At 43.0% G+C, this 15,120-nt stretch overlaps 2 protein-coding genes across 5 annotated transcripts in view; one reads left to right on the top strand and one right to left on the bottom strand.

The window, feature by feature from the left end:
* Positions 1–15,120, bottom strand: part of DHCR7 (7-dehydrocholesterol reductase) — a 42,923-nt gene that overhangs the window by 12,014 nt on the left and 15,789 nt on the right. The gene's annotated exons all lie outside the window — the stretch shown is intronic.
* Positions 1–15,120, top strand: part of NADSYN1 (NAD synthetase 1) — a 32,291-nt gene that overhangs the window by 1,659 nt on the left and 15,512 nt on the right. For 3 of the 4 annotated variants that reach the window (XR_009743329.1, XR_009743330.1, XM_061453103.1), the window contains exons 4-15: positions 4,041–4,094; positions 4,469–4,558; positions 5,601–5,652; positions 6,347–6,435; positions 7,915–8,032; positions 8,348–8,479; positions 9,519–9,593; positions 9,769–9,893; positions 10,097–10,145; positions 10,833–10,935; positions 11,570–11,738; positions 12,110–12,245. Coding sequence is in view for 2 of the 4 variants with exons in the window: in XM_061453103.1 (XP_061309087.1) it covers positions 4,041–4,094; positions 4,469–4,558; positions 5,601–5,652; positions 6,347–6,435; positions 7,915–8,032; positions 8,348–8,479; positions 9,519–9,593; positions 9,769–9,893; positions 10,097–10,145; positions 10,833–10,935; positions 11,570–11,738; positions 12,110–12,245 (1,192 nt within the window). In the remaining 2 variants the exon portion in view is untranslated. The remainder of the gene's footprint in view (positions 1–4,040; positions 4,095–4,468; positions 4,559–5,600; positions 5,653–6,346; positions 6,436–7,914; positions 8,033–8,347; positions 8,480–9,518; positions 9,594–9,768; positions 9,894–10,096; positions 10,146–10,832; positions 10,936–11,569; positions 11,739–12,109; positions 12,246–15,120) is intronic. The other variant, XM_061453104.1, reaches the window with a different exon arrangement.

Consider the following 15,120-nt stretch of genomic DNA (forward strand, 5'->3'; position numbering starts at 1 on the left):
TCCTAAAATCTCATCTCTCAGTCTCCTCTCTTCTAGTTTAAAGCCCAAATTAGCCCAGCGAGGGGGTTCTGCCTTCTCACACAGAGGGGGATGGCTTGAGACAGCCCCTGCCCTGTAGCTGTTGCGCAGAGGTAGGGGACCAAAAAGATGACGAGTGTTGGAAGCGAGTTCCAGTTCGGCGTCGTGGGAAACCCTCCCCCCTTCCTGCCCTGCTTCCCCAGGTGTCCCTCCGTAATAGGTTTGAGGCCCTGGATCTTGAAGGAGAGGTAGGTGAGAATGTGGTGCAAGGCCAGCCTACAAGGCCACATAGGAAAAGGTGGTCGACTTCGCACCTCAAGACTGCCTCTGATAAGAAAGAAAGAAGGGTCATTGTAGTAGGCGATTCCCTTCTGAGAGGAACAGAGGGCCTGATATGCAGAGTTGACCCTCATCATAGGGAAGCGTGTAGTCTGCCTGGAGCCCGGATCAGGGATATCACTAGGGCGCTCCCCAACCTGATGTACCCGACAGACTGCTACCCGCTGCTGGTCTTCAAGACAGGTGAGGGGGAAGCTGCTTCCCGCAGTCTGAGGGGGATGAAGAAAGACTACAGGGCCTTGGGGCGGATGGTGAAAGAGTCTGGGGCTCAAGTGATCTTCTCCTCACTCCTTCCATCTTCCACGGATGATGTGGGACGGAATGGGAAAATTCAGTTCATAAACGATTGGCTTCGAGACTGGTGCTACAGGCAGGGCTTTGGATTCTTTGATAACGGCTGGTTTTATAGGGCACCAGTCTGGACAATGACAAGTGGGAAAGGTTTATCTCACAGAGGCAAAAGGACGCTGGGGCACGAATTAGCAGGACTCATTTGGAGAGCTTTAAACTAGATTCGAAAGGGGGATGGGGTTGTAACTGGGCTTGCCCCAGTGGGGCAGCACTCCAGAATTGATGAAGACTGGGAGGCCTCCTATAATCCTAGGGTGAAATCGGTGTGCTCAGCTCGCTCCCCAGAATGTCTGTACACCAATGTGCGCAGCATGGGAAATAAGCAGGAGGAGTTGGAAACCTGTGTTAAGTCAGGAGACTATGATCTGGTGGCAATAACAGAGACGTGGTGGGACAGCTCACATGACTGGAATATAGTCATGGAGGACTATGTCCTTTTCAGGAAAGACAGGCCAGCCAGGAAGGGTGGTGCGGCTGCTCTTTATGTGCGAGAGCAGCTACAATGCACTGAGTTCTGTCCAGGGACAGATGATGAACGAGTTGAGAGTCTGTGGGTGAGAATTAAGGGGCAGGCTGGCAGGGGCGATACTGTTGTGGGTGTCTGTTACAGACCACCAGATCAGGGTGAGGAAGTTGACGAGGCCTTCTGCAGGCAGCTGAGAGCGGCCTCACAGTCACAGGCCGTGGTCGTCGTGGGGGATTTTAACTTCCCTGATGTTTGCTGGAAGGACCACTCAGCAACCCAGCCACAGTCCAGGAGGTTCCTCCAGTGTATGGATGATAACTTCCTCCTGCAAATGGTGGATGAGCCGACCAGGCGAGGAGCGCTGCTGGATCTCATCCTCACTAACAAGGAGGATCTGGTCGAAGCAATAAGGGTTGAGGGCTACCTTGGTTGCAGCGACCACGAGATGGTGGAGTTCAGGATCTTGTGTGGTAGGACCAGTAGAATAGCAAGTAGAATTGCAACCCTGGACTTTAGCAGGGCAAACTTTGGCCTTTTCAAGCAATTGCTAGGGGAAATCCCATGGGCAAGGATGTTTGAAGGTAAAGGGGCCCAAGATAGTTGGTTGGCATTCAAGGATTGCTTTTTCCGAGCTCAAGATCGGAGCATCCCGACACGTAGGAAGTCAAGGAAGAGGGCCAGGAGACCTGTGCGGCTAAATAGGGAATTGCTGGGTATGCTCAAGTGGAAGAGGAGAGTTTACAGGTCATGGAAGGAGGGGCTGGCCACTTGGGAGGAATATAAGGCTGCTGCTAGAGGATGTGGGAAGGCAGCTAGGATGACTAAGGCCTCCTTAGAATTAAACCTGGCGAGAAGGGTCAAGGACAGCAAAAAGAGCTTTTTCAAATACATGGCAGATAAAACTAACACCAGAGGCAATGTAGGCCCACTGATGAACGGGATGGGTGCCCTGGTGACAGAAGATACAGAGATGGCAGAGTTCTTCTTTGTCTTCTGTCTACTCTGCTGCAGGCAGTCCTGAAGAGCCCTGTACCCCTGAGACCTTAGATGAAGTCAGGTCAACGGAGCGGTTTGCCTTAGTCGATGAGGAATGGGTTAGAGACCAGTTGAGCAATCTGGACATCCATAAATCCATGGGTCCAGATGGGATGCACCTGCAGGTGCTGAGGGAACTGACGGAAGTCATTGCTAGACCACTCTCCATCATCTTTACCAAGTCTTGGGAAACGGGAGAGGTGCCTGAGGACTGGAGGAAAGCAAATGTCACTCCAGTCTTCAAAAAGGGCAAGAAGGAGGGCCCGGGTAACTATAGACCGGTCAGCCTCACCTCCATCCCTGGGAAAGTGACGGAACACCTTATCCTTGGTGCCATCTTAAGGCATATCAAGGATAAGAGGGTTATGAGGGGCAGTCAACATGGCTTCACCAAGGGGAAATCATGCTTGACCAATCTCTTAGCCTTTAATGAGGAAATAACATGGTGGATGGATGATGGCAGAGCGGTGGATGTGGTCTACCATGACTTCAGCAAAGCATTTGACAGAGTTTCCCACAGCATCCTCACAGCTAAATTGAGGAAGTGTGGTCTGGATGATCAGGTAGTGAGGTGGACTGCGAACTGGCTGAAGGAGAGAAGCCAGAGAGTTGTAGTCTATGGGGCTGAGTCTAGTTGGAGGCCTGTGACTAGTGGAGTGCCTCAAGGGTCAGTACTGGGACCAGTATTATTTAATATATTCATCAACGATTTAGATGAGGGAATTGAGTGTACTATCAGCAAGTTTGCTGATGACACTAAGCTGGGAGGAGTGGCTGACACACCAGAAGGCTGTGCTGCCATCCAGCGAGACCTGGACAGGCTGGAGAGTTGGGCAGGGAATAACTTGATGAAATATAACAAGGGAAAGTGTAGAGTCCTGCATCTGGGCAGGAACAACCCCAGGTTCCAGTATAGGTTGGGGAACGACCTGTTAGAGAGCAGTGTAGGGGAGAGGGGGTGTATTAGAAGGGGGGTGGTTAGTAGGTCGAGAGAGGTCCTCCTTCCCCTCTACCCTGCCCTGGTGAGACCGCATCTGGAATATTGTGTCCAGTTCTGGGCCCCTCGGTTCAAGAAGGACAGGGATCTGCTGGAGAGAGTCCAGTGGAGGGCAATGAAGATGATTAAGGGAGTGGAGCATCTCCCTTATGAGGAAAGACTGAGGGAGCTGGGTCTCTATAGGAGAAGAGGAGACTGAGGGGTGACCTTATAAGTGTCTTTAAATATATAAAGGGGGAGTGTCACGAGGATGGAGCCAGGCTCTACTCAGTGGCAAACAATGATAGGACAAGGGGTAATGGGTACAAACTGGAACACAAGAGGTTCCACTTAAACTTGAGAAGAAGCTTCTTCTCAGTGAGGGTGACGGAACACTGGAACAGGCTGCCCAGGGAGGTTGTGGAGTCTCCTTCCCTGGAGATGTTCAAAACCCGCCTGGACGCATTCCTGTGTAACATTATCTAGGTGTTCCTGCTCCGGCAGGGGGATTGGACTAGATGATCTTTTGACGTCCCTTCCAATCTCTAGCATACTGTGATACTGTGATTCTTCTGGTCTGCTTGTTCCTGGTGCTGGAAGCAGTAGTAATCTGGTGGTAGCTGATATGTTTGAGACTGACTGAAAGGTTGTAACTCTGATTTTTGCAAACAGCTGTTTGAGTTAAGGAATTAAAAGCTAAAATTCAGTATCTTGTTTTGTTTAATTCCCTTTTGTGACTTAGTGTAGGAGTCCTGTCTTAAAAAGAGGTTTTGTTCGGTGAAATAGATTCCGTGGCTTATTTAGATTTTGTTTAATGAGGTCAGCTGCTGGTAATATTGCTTCTTATTTTCACAGGCCTGTTCTGCACAGAAATGTTCGCTACAATTGTCGAGTGATCTTTTTAAATAAGTAAGTTTTGTGAGACAATACATTAGTATATAATCTCAGAGACTTGTGTGGCCTTCAAGAAAGATTCTTCAGTTCTATGTAGAGTGATAGAGCTGTCTTCCTACCTGCTACATTTTAGAGAGACAGCTAATGTTTTCCCTTATCTCTTTTTTCCTTTCTGAATTTGTGGAAATGTTCACTGTTCTCTGAAAGATTCCAGTAACAAAACAAACCCATTACCTCTGCAAACGGAAGCTTTAAAAATTACTGTATGTGGTAGTTGTTTAATGTAAATAATAATAATACTACTAAAAAGAGTTGGTATTAATGTTCTATTTTGTTTTACTGTACATCAGGTCTTAACTCACCCTTTCTATTTTGTTTTATGTTGTAAGAAAAATTCTTCTGATTAGACCAAAAATATCATTGGCAAATACAGGAAACTACAGGGAACTTCGATGGTTTACCCCGTGGACCAAAACAAGGTAGGCTGGCTAGCATTAAAATGGTGTTTAAAACCACAGCTTGCTGCTTGCAGCCCCAGCAGGAGGACTGAAATCTCTATAGCAATGATGAGTGCTGCTGCAGGGTGAGCAGCAGGGCAGAGTCAGCACAGCTGCATAATTGAAGGTCAGTTAGAAAACTTAAGTGCAGTGAAACTCTTTTGTTGCTGAGCTGGAAGGAAGCATTTTCTTTCTGTTTACTTTTAACTATACGTAGTTTGGGATTGGAAGAGCCTGTGTTTATCTGCTCAATTGCTGCATCCTCTTCAATATCAATTAAACTGGAAAGCAACGTGAAATGGATTAGCTCTGTCAGAATCTTAAATGACTGCAGTGGATGAAAGCTGCATACCTTGGGATACTCCAAAATACGCTTGATGCTTGTCTCTGATGCTGTGCACTTATCCTGTAGTCCAGAGAATGGTTTTAACATGATTGTGTTGGTGAAGTACTTCTGAGAGAGCCCCAGAACATCTGTCCTCTTGACCTTAGGCAATTCCAGATGAATTCTGAGTTATGCATGTAGTAATACTGCAAAACCAGAAATGTTTATTTGGTGTTTGACTTGCAGAGAGAAGCTGTGGCTGCCCCATCCCTGGCAGTGTTAAGGCCAGGTTGCATGGGGCTTGGAGCAGCCTGCTGTAGTGCAAGGTGTCCCTGGCCATGGCAGGGGGTTGGAACTGGGTGAGCTTAAAGGTCCCTTCCAACCCAAACCATTCTGGGATTTTATGATTCTATGGTACAACTGATTCTTTGTTAGGTCTAGTTTATAGTTAGGATGCAGTAGTGTTTACCATGCATTTCTGAAGCAAAGTGGGATGTTGCTATCTTATAATCTTAATATTTCTGATTAATCTCACAGTATGAATTTATTTTTTTTTTTACTTTTAAACATACATGGCTCTGTAGAGCTGAAGTACAGTTTCTTTAATCAGTGTTAGAAGGTGGCAAAATGTGGACATGACAATCAGTGTGTATGCTGTGATATAACTCTGTATATTAACAACCTATAAATCTGCTTTAGGCATGTAGAGGAGTATTTTCTACCCAGGATAATTCAGGAAGTAACTGGTCAGGTAAGTTAAAAGAAATTTTTAATTTTTCTTTTTAACTTTAGCATTTTCCAGATTCAGCAATTTAAATGGATAGAACTGGTGACAAAAAACTGTAGTACAACAAATTCTGCTTTCATTTGTGTTGCAGTTTCACAGGTTTCAGTGAGTTCTCGGTTAAGTTATAGAGCATAATTTAACCTTCTTTATGTTAGCATTTGGCAGCAAAGCAAGTAAACTTTAAGTTTGCCTCAGTCATTTGTATATACTGGACCTTGATTGTCTCATTTTGCACAATTCTGAGTTTATCTAGGCTGGAGGCTAGAGATGACTATGTCTTTTGAGGTAAAAAAAGATACCCTTCTTGATTCAGAAGGCTCTAAAACTTGGGTTGTTTTCAACTAAAGCATGAGCATGATTCCTAGCAAAAGACAGTCTCTGTTTTGTTGATTGTTTATTTTGGAAGCAGTTTTCATGTCCTAGAGCAAAGCACTGGATATGAATACTGTCAACACAGAATTTTAGTACAGTCCAGAAGTTTGCAGTTTAGAGCTTTTTTTTTCCTTTATTTGGTATAAAATGAAGGAAGGTATAATGCAATTAATGTGTTACTCATTCCACATAAGAATTCAATTTTTGTGTAGTTTTAAGATTTGTGGTTAACTTTTTGAACTGAACAGATTTTTCTGTTACCTATGTGTTCTTGTTTTTTTCTCAGGAAACTGTTCCTTTTGGGGATGCAGTGCTAGCAACCAAAGATACCTGCCTGGGAGCAGAAATATGTGAAGAACTCTGGGCACCAAACAGGTAAAGGAGACGAAATGAAAAGTAAACTAAAACATACCCTGGACCTGCCCAAATTAAATGTTTGGGGAAAAAATATGATTATTATTTTTCCATGTAGTATAACTTTCAGAAAGTGCCAGCAAGCTAAAATAGCATTAAGAACGATAAATACATCATGGGGAAAGATTTCACTAGGCTAGATGCAGGGTGGGTAAGCTAAATTCACCTGAAACAGAAAGTAAGAGAGAAATACCAATGAGAAGCAGAATGAAAAAGGTGACCTTAGGAAACAAATGACAAATGATTATAGTGCTTGCATTCCAGATACTGCTCAGCTTTTAGTTCTACCTGAGGTTGAAATGTCCTCTCTGGATCCATATTGAGTCAAAATGACGAAGTTATTTTGTATCAGTTTATAGTATTGATTTTTTTTTTTTCCTAGCAATTATAATCCTGTATTATTCCCACTTACTGTACCTAGTCTCAGAAATTTGAGACTAATAGAAGTTCTTTTTATTTTAATTACCTTATTCTTATCTTTCGCTTTGACCAACTCCTCCAAAGCATTCCACTTAACAGAGGGGGGTTGGAACCAGATGATCTTTAAGGTCCCTTGCAACCCAAACCATTCTGTGATTCTGTGATTTGACAAGCTAGAGCATAAGCTTCTAGACAGTATCACTTTGAGGTGCATCACTTATATTTCTTCTGTTTAGCTGTTAGCTTAATCCTTCTGCTTTACTTTTTAAGCAGCATCAGACAATGCAGCAGGAAACAGCAGAAGGTTACTGAGGGCAAACAAAACTTAGTGCCCTTAAGCAGTTTTTCGTGTTGCTATTTTAGTTCCTATTGCAATTTGAAGTTCTTCCCAATGACAAAGTAGATCCCATTCACAAAGGTCTGGTGTGAGTGGAGATGCGGTTGCATGAAAGCTGTTGCAGTCAACAGAAAATAAACGATATCTTCCCAATGATGTTCCAGATTTTCCAATTACAGACATGCATTTCCCTGTAACTGCAGGTGTGATATGTTACAGACAAGGATGGGGGGGTGTGGGGTGTGTTCAGTGGTTCTTTTAACATTGGAGAAAGAAAAAGAACAGTAAAAATTTCCTTTTCATGGTTCTGTTTGCTTATGCTTTTGGATTTACTGAGAGAAGGAAAATGTGACAACTTACCTTGTAAGAATATCTCTGTGTTGCCCTTTCAGACCAGGATTGTCTTGTTCTCTCTTTCTTTGAGATCTCTGTTTCTATCAAGTAGGAGGCATTTAATTTAGAGCAGAAGAAGCAAAAGCCCTTCTGCCCTCTGCAGTCGCTAGGGCTCTTCAGGAGAAGAGTGAGGCAGTGCAAGAAAATAGATGTTTTTCAGAATCCTGTCCTTGTTTGAGCTAAGACATGCAGAAACCTGTCAGAGATGTTTTTAATTGCCAGTGATTTTAAATGATACCTCACAGCACAGTATCACCAGCTCAATTTATTTCTGCCTTTTGCTTTGGCAGCCCTCATATTGAAATGGGACTGGATGGTGTGGAAATCTTTGCTAACTCTTCAGGGAGTCACCATGTGCTGCGGAAGGCTCACACCAGGGTGGATTTGGTGAATTCTGCCACAGCAAAGGTATATGCTTAAAAAACCCAAACAGTTTTGGTTATGCATCTCATTTATTTTGTTTTCTCAGAGCGGTTTTCTGTGACAAGGACATAGCATGAGTGTGGGGGCCTTGACGGTCTGTGTTGTTAAGTTTCTTGTTTTCTTATCTGCAATTACCTTCCCTAATTGAACCAGCTGTGGGGGACTGTGTGTCTTTGAGGTGCCCTGTCTGTAGCACAAAATTGTTAGGAACAGAGAAATAACATTTTGCCTTTTAACATTCTGCCACATGCAATGTTCTGAAAAGCACTTTTTTTGTCTGCATGTTTGTTTTCCTCCCAGAATGGTGGAATATATATTTTAGCTAACCAGAAAGGCTGTGACGGTGATCGTCTGTATTATGATGGCTGTGCCATGATTTCGATGAATGGAGAAACGGTTGCACAAGGATCCCAGTTTTCACTCGATGATGTGGTAATACATTCAACCTACAGCTGCTGGTTACAGCTGAAATTAGTATGGCTATATTTATGCTCAACATTTTCCAGACATTCCAGATACTAGTTCCTTGTCTCTACACTAAAGAAGATGTATTTTTCTTATGCTATTTCACTTGATCTCAGCTTTTTCCTAGTAAAATTGCCCAGACCTGATCTGCAGTAGCTCTTCTGCTTTTGTGAGCAAGGAAGAGCTGTCACAGTGGAGGAACCTCATGAAAACGTTAATGTGTGCAATCACTGTGTGTTGGAGAGACCCTGTGAACTTGTATTCCCTTGTAAAAAAAAAAAAAAAAAAAAAAATGGTCAAAGCTTGCAGTTTACTGATTATGACCTGGTTTGGTAGACAAAAGATTTGATAGGTTGAGTTTTAGTTCAAGAAACCCTTTCTCAGTGGATTGGTTATCCAAGTTCTAGGTTTATTCACAGTATGTGCCAAATTAATCTCTTTCCCCAGTGTGTTTATTGCCTTTTCCTTTTGTCTTTTGCCACCACTGATGGTGAACCTGTTGTTTGGCCATCTGATGAGCACTGTAAATTTGTTGTGATTTATGAGTGTCCTGGTGTACTCAGTGAGGAAAGTCAGTTAGAATCATAGAGTCAGAGACTGGTTTTGGTAGGAAGAAACCTTAAAGTTCATCCACTTCCATCCCCCTGCCACAGGCAGGGACAATTTCCACCAGGCCAGGTTGCTCCAAGCCCCATCCAGCCTGGTCTTGAACACTGCCAGGGATGGGGCTGTGCCAGGGTCTCACTACTCCCACAGTGAAGAGTTTCTTCCTTATATGCAACCTAAATCTCCCCATATCCAACTTAAACCTCCCTGAGTTGCACTCTCTTGGTAATGTAGGTAATTGTACCAAGTCAGAAATGACCTGTGAAGTGAGCATGAAAATCTGTATTGAAAAAAAAAATGCATGCATTCTTCTTCCCCAACAGTTTTTGTAGTCCAGGCATGTCAAACATTGCGTGTCTGTTTGTGTAGAAGCAATCTAATGTTGCAAACCTTTCCATAGGAGGTGCTGGTGGCCACTCTGGACTTGGAAGATGTTCGAAGTTACAGAGCAGAGATTTCTTCTCGTAACTTAGCGGTAAGAATTCCTGATGGAAGGTTGTGTTTGTAAACTCTGCCAACTTAGAACAGTTGTTGAATTTTAAATGTATTTGCATGTCTTGATTTTCCTAGTATTCTATAGATCTGATGTTTTGCAAGTATATGTTACATTAAAATCAATGCCTTCCTAATTCTTCTGTTGTCTTGCTTAGGCAAGTAAAGTAAATCCTTATCCCAGAGTAAAAGTGAATTTTGCTCTGTCAAGTTCTGATGATATAGCTGTACCTACTTGTATGCCAATCAAGTGGAGACATCATAGTCCTGAGGAGGAGATCAGGTAAGTACATACTGAATCTGTTGCTTGAAAATTATTTTGATTTAAAACAAGCAAACCCCAAAACTCAAACAAGAGAGATAAACATAAGATCTTACTTATATTTAAATAAGAAAATATCTAATTGGAAGACCACACTAAAAATGTTGACTGGCTTACATCTTATTCCATAACCCTCTTGGAATAAGCCTGTTCTCTGATTTCAGCCTTGGTCCTGCATGCTGGCTGTGGGACTATTTAAGGCGTAGCAAACAGGTAAGAATTGTTTCTGTTCGTTGTCTTGGCATACGCATTATCTTCTATGCTATAGGGACACTACACATTGTTACCCTTTCTGCTGTTAATGGAAAGTCATGTTAGTCCGAGGTGCAAGGTTTGAGTTTTTCACTGGTAGCTCAATCAGACTTAAAATTTGTATGGAAAGGGTGAAATCAGTATGCTGTTCAGACCTTTTCCTTAGGAGACATGCTTTCTTTGAAAGTAACAGTCAAGCTTACCTAATAAAGGGGATTTATTTTCCTTTGAAACACTGGTTTGGTTTTGGGTTTTTTTGGTGGGTTTGTTTTTGTTTTTTTTTCCAGGTAGGATATTTCAGTGGCATAATGGAGACGTTTAAAACACCCAGTGACGTGAACTAGTAATTCAGTTTAACAGTGAAATATGTTTGAAAAATGTAGTATTAGCTTTTCTGTCTTACTGGAGGGTAAAGACATAATGAAAGATTTTCTAGCAAGGGTTTACAGTGACTACTTGTTTGATTATCCTTTTGATGAGAGTTTAAGAGAGTTTGCTAGGTCTGGTTAGTTTGCCTTTTCCTAGTGGAATATAAGTAGACTTGAACAATGCATGTGTAAATTTTTTACAAGAGTATGTTTCTGAACAGTACAATATATATTGTTCTAATTTTGCTATTTAGAATGTCTTTCTTGCTCTGTTTTCAAGGCGGGATTCCTCCTACCTCTTAGTGGTGGAATTGACAGCTCTGCTACAGCTTGCATAGTATATTCTATGTGTCACCAGGTTTGCCTGGCAGTCAAGAATGGAAGTAAGTAGATACGTGTGTCTTGCTAGCTATGCTTACTAATGGTTATGGACAAGTTAAGAGTAGTTGCAAGAGGTCATTAGTGGTGGACTCTTGCCCATTTGTTCTAATGGAATCCTGTGTATCTCTTCAGAAATTCCAAATTTCAATTCTTTGAATTGGCTTAGTAGTTTTCATTTTGGGTTTAAGGATTAGATGTGGAACTCAGACAAGTTTCTGTCTAGGGTATTCAAAATGTTGGCTGTTGTAGTTTTAGGATTTCAGTCTATCATGAGCATTTACTCCTTTTGTTGAATTCGGCACTACAAAACATGATTAGATATGGATAGAGCTCTTAAACTGGCTTTAAGTAGGCTATATGCATTTAGCTATGCTTTGTACATATGCGATCATATTTTGTATGAAGTTTCTTTAAGGCATAGAACAAAAGGATTTAATATTAACATGTTCAAAATTAGGAGCAGAATCATTCTTTTATTTGGTATATGAAAATGAGTTTGGGAAGTTAAAAGATGGAGTCATCTTACTTGTGAGGGGCAGTGTAAAGCTTAATTGGAATACAAGACACATACGAGATAATTTGCCTAGCAGCAGCACAATTTCTGCTCTTGCTCTATTTCTTTTGCTCTGTCCTCAGATGCAGATGTGCTGGCTGACGTGTGCAGGATTGTGAATGATGAGACCTATGTCCCTGAGGATCCTCGAGAGTTTTGCAAGCGTGTCTTTACCACTTGCTATATGGCTAGTGAGAACTCGTCCCAGGATACTTGCAACAGGGCAAAACTCCTGGCTGAGCAAATAGGCAGGTACAAGTTGAAAAGTGCTGGGGGTGGGAAATTGTGTTGTGGCATGGACTTTAATGCAAAACTTTCAAATGGGAACTCTAAAATGGGAAATTATAGAAGTGGGAAAGTAGGTATGTTAAACAGCAGTACTATAGACATGACTCATTAAGTGTGTAAACTTGAGGCAAACTTAGAAGCATTTGGTGGAGGATATGGATATTTGGAAACAGAGTCTGGAAAGTGTTATTCTTTCCTAAGTTTCTTTATACCAAATCTGAGATGGTAGCAGCTTTAAAATGTCATTTGATGGCTGGGTTTTTGGCCTTTTTTTTAATGCTGTGTTATCTGGCCAGATGGTGCCATTGAGTCACTTCTGCCTGAATTATTCTCAGCTACCACATCAATCTGAACATAGATGCGGCTGTGAAAGCTATTGTGGGAATTTTCAGCATGGTGACGGGTCGAACTCCCCTGTTTTCTGTCTTTGGAGGGAGCAAAAGAGAAAACCTGGCTCTCCAGAATGTTCAGGTAGGTTTCATGTAGGCTGCATCAGATCAGACCTTTGCTTTTTGCCTTTTTTCTCTCCCTCCCCCCCCCCCCCTTTTTTTTTTTCTTCTCCTTTTCTTTTTCCCTCCTATTTACCCCCTCCTTCTGAAATAGTACATGCCTATAGCTCATCAGTAGCACTGGTACAAATGCTGTTTGGAAGAACATCCCAATAGAAAGGAATTGTCAGGTCAGGAAAATGAGCAGCAAACTATTCTAAGAGACAAGTCTGAAGTCCGGTAGGATGATGGCAGGTCAAGACTCAAAATTATTGCTGACGGATACTAGACTTTCCTCTGGTGGATGTTAGCAGCCTTTGAAAGGCTCTGTGTGAGGTGTCAAGTTTACCCATCCCAATTCCTAGATGTCCTCTGTTTTAGAAGGGAGAATTTTTTTTTTTTTTTTTACATTAGAAGGTATTTAATCTTTGATAGACTCATCAAAAAACAACTTAAATACACACTACCAGTTACGCTTTTTCATTGTGTTGGAACAGATTGGTACTGTACCTGGGAAGTGCTGGTATACATATCCTATAAACTCATGGAAAACAGCTTCCTAGTGACTTCTAGTCCCTGGCTCCTGTACCTTTTGTTGTCTTGATGGCTTTCTTTTTGGCCTGTTCTTGAAAGCTCCCAACCTAACCAGCAATTCTTTATTGATTCTGGCTAAATGCTGATTGTCATCTTTGATTGTTTTTGGTAGCAGGAGACTTAATCTCTCTCCCCCTGCTGTCACTGGATAAATCCAGCTGTCTTGCCTGGAAGTAAACATTGAATCCTTCATGAGCTTTTTGGCAATGGGATAGGCTTTAGTTGCAGAGGAGTGCAATGATTTGCCTAACAGCACACAGTTGTGGCTAGGGCTGAAGGCTGAATCTCGGGTGTGTTTGATGTTATTACCACCTGTCCTAGTTCAGCAGTAGCAGTCATTTTTCTCCTTAGTAGCTGGTGCAGTGCTGTGTTTTTGACTTTCAGTCTGGGAGCACCACTGATAACACTGATGTTTTTAGCTGTTGCTAAGTAATGTTTACACTGAACAAGGACTTCGTTAGTCTCATGCGCTGCCAGGGAGGAGGGGAAGTTGGGAGGAAGCAGAGAGGTCACCTGACCCAAACTGGCCAAAGGGGTATCCATACCACAGCACGTCATGACCAGTATATAAACTGGGGGCAGTTACCTGGAAGGGCTAGAGCACTGCTTGGGTCGAGCTGGGTATTGGTCAATGGGTGGTGAGCAGTTGTATTCTCTTCCCTTGTTATTTCCCTTATCATTATTACTACTGGTGGTAGCAGTAGTGATTTGTGTTATACCTTAGTTACTGGACTGTTCTTATCTCAACCTATGGGAGTTACATTCTTTCGATTCTCCTCCCCATTCCTCCAGGAGAGGAGGGGGGGAAGAATGGGGGGAGTAAGAATGTGGGGGAGTGAGTGAGCAGCTGCATGGGTCTGAGTTACCAACTGGGCTTAAACCCTGACAGTTCTTTTTTGGCGCCCAATGAGGGGCACAAAGGGTTGAGATAATGACAGATCTGACCAGAGTGTGTCTAATCGTATTTGTGAAAAGCATTAATTGTTTCACATTAATAGTCACTCATCACAATGCTGATTTATTGGCTCTCAAAGTTGTTGCTCTTGATCTCGGAGTTTCAGCGTGTCGTACCTTACTTGCAGCCAGTATTTGCTGTTTTAGTGTTTATTGTCTGGGGGGCCTGGGCTAAGGTTCTTGTTTCGCTGTACTTTACGGTAGTGACTTGTAATACAATAGACTTACTGATCATGAAACTGGTCTGGCTTGTGTTCCCATTGTGGTCATCACCTCTATACTACGGGAGGTATATAATGGAAGTGTTTAGCAATTACACATCTTTTTTTCCCCTCCTCGGGTGGTCAGCCTGTGAAGAAGACATTCCCTTATGTTCCCAGCTCCCCCACCAAACTATTTGCAGCATCATCTGAGGGTTTGAAGGTTTTGAATGGCAAAGTGAGTGGCAGGGTGTGTGAGATAGTATGGACAAGTATCTAGGCCAGTGGGGCCCTCCAGTGCTTTGGAACTTCACCACTGAACAAGTGCAAAATCCAGAAAAATTAGTAAAACATTTAAATGAGGTGTGTTGTCATTCTGGTCATACCAGAGAGGGACAAATCATGGCAATGTGCTGGAGCTTGTCTGACACCTACAGAGCCCTGTTCAACGCTGTCCCTTCAAAGGGAAAAAGATGTTTCTGGATCTGATGGGAAAGCAACAGACGATGCAGCTACACCAACCCTAGTGACAAGTACAGCAGGTACTCAAACGCTGACCACAACAGACAACGCAGCTACTCCAGCTCCAAGCACAGCAGCTACACCAACCCCAGCGACAAGTACAGCAGGTACTCAAACCCTGACAGCAACAGACGACGCAGGTGCTTGTGCTGCTCAACCCCCAAACACAGTGGCTGCGCCAACCCTGACAACAGATACTGCAGCCACTCCAACCCTAGTGGCAGACAGTGCAGCCACTCCAACCACAGTGATAATCATTGCAGCTAAACCAAAGGACCAATTCATGCCAATGTTGGTTGTGCCTGTACACAAGGGGAAAAGCAAACAAGAGGCACAAAAAAGCAAACTGTTCAGTGAAGAAAGATGAAGAACCAATGTGCTTACTAGATGGGACAGCATCTGCACAAAAGTTATTATGTGGATCAGAGGGAGAAGAAGAGGTGACTTCTCAACCCCGGACCTCAACTGAGCTACGCAATATGCAAAAAGATTTCACCCGTCATCCAGGGGAGCACATCATCACCTGATTGCTGATGCTGGGAGAATGGGGCTGATGGTCAGGAACTAGAAGGTAGCAAAACTAAGCAG

The sequence above is a fragment of the Pezoporus flaviventris genome, unplaced genomic scaffold, assembly GCF_033815535.1.
Source record: "Pezoporus flaviventris isolate CSIRO_AGI_PZ_B2104156 unplaced genomic scaffold, CSIRO_AGI_Pfla_v1 ptg000014l, whole genome shotgun sequence".
Lineage (NCBI taxonomy): Eukaryota > Metazoa > Chordata > Aves > Psittaciformes > Psittacidae > Pezoporus > Pezoporus flaviventris.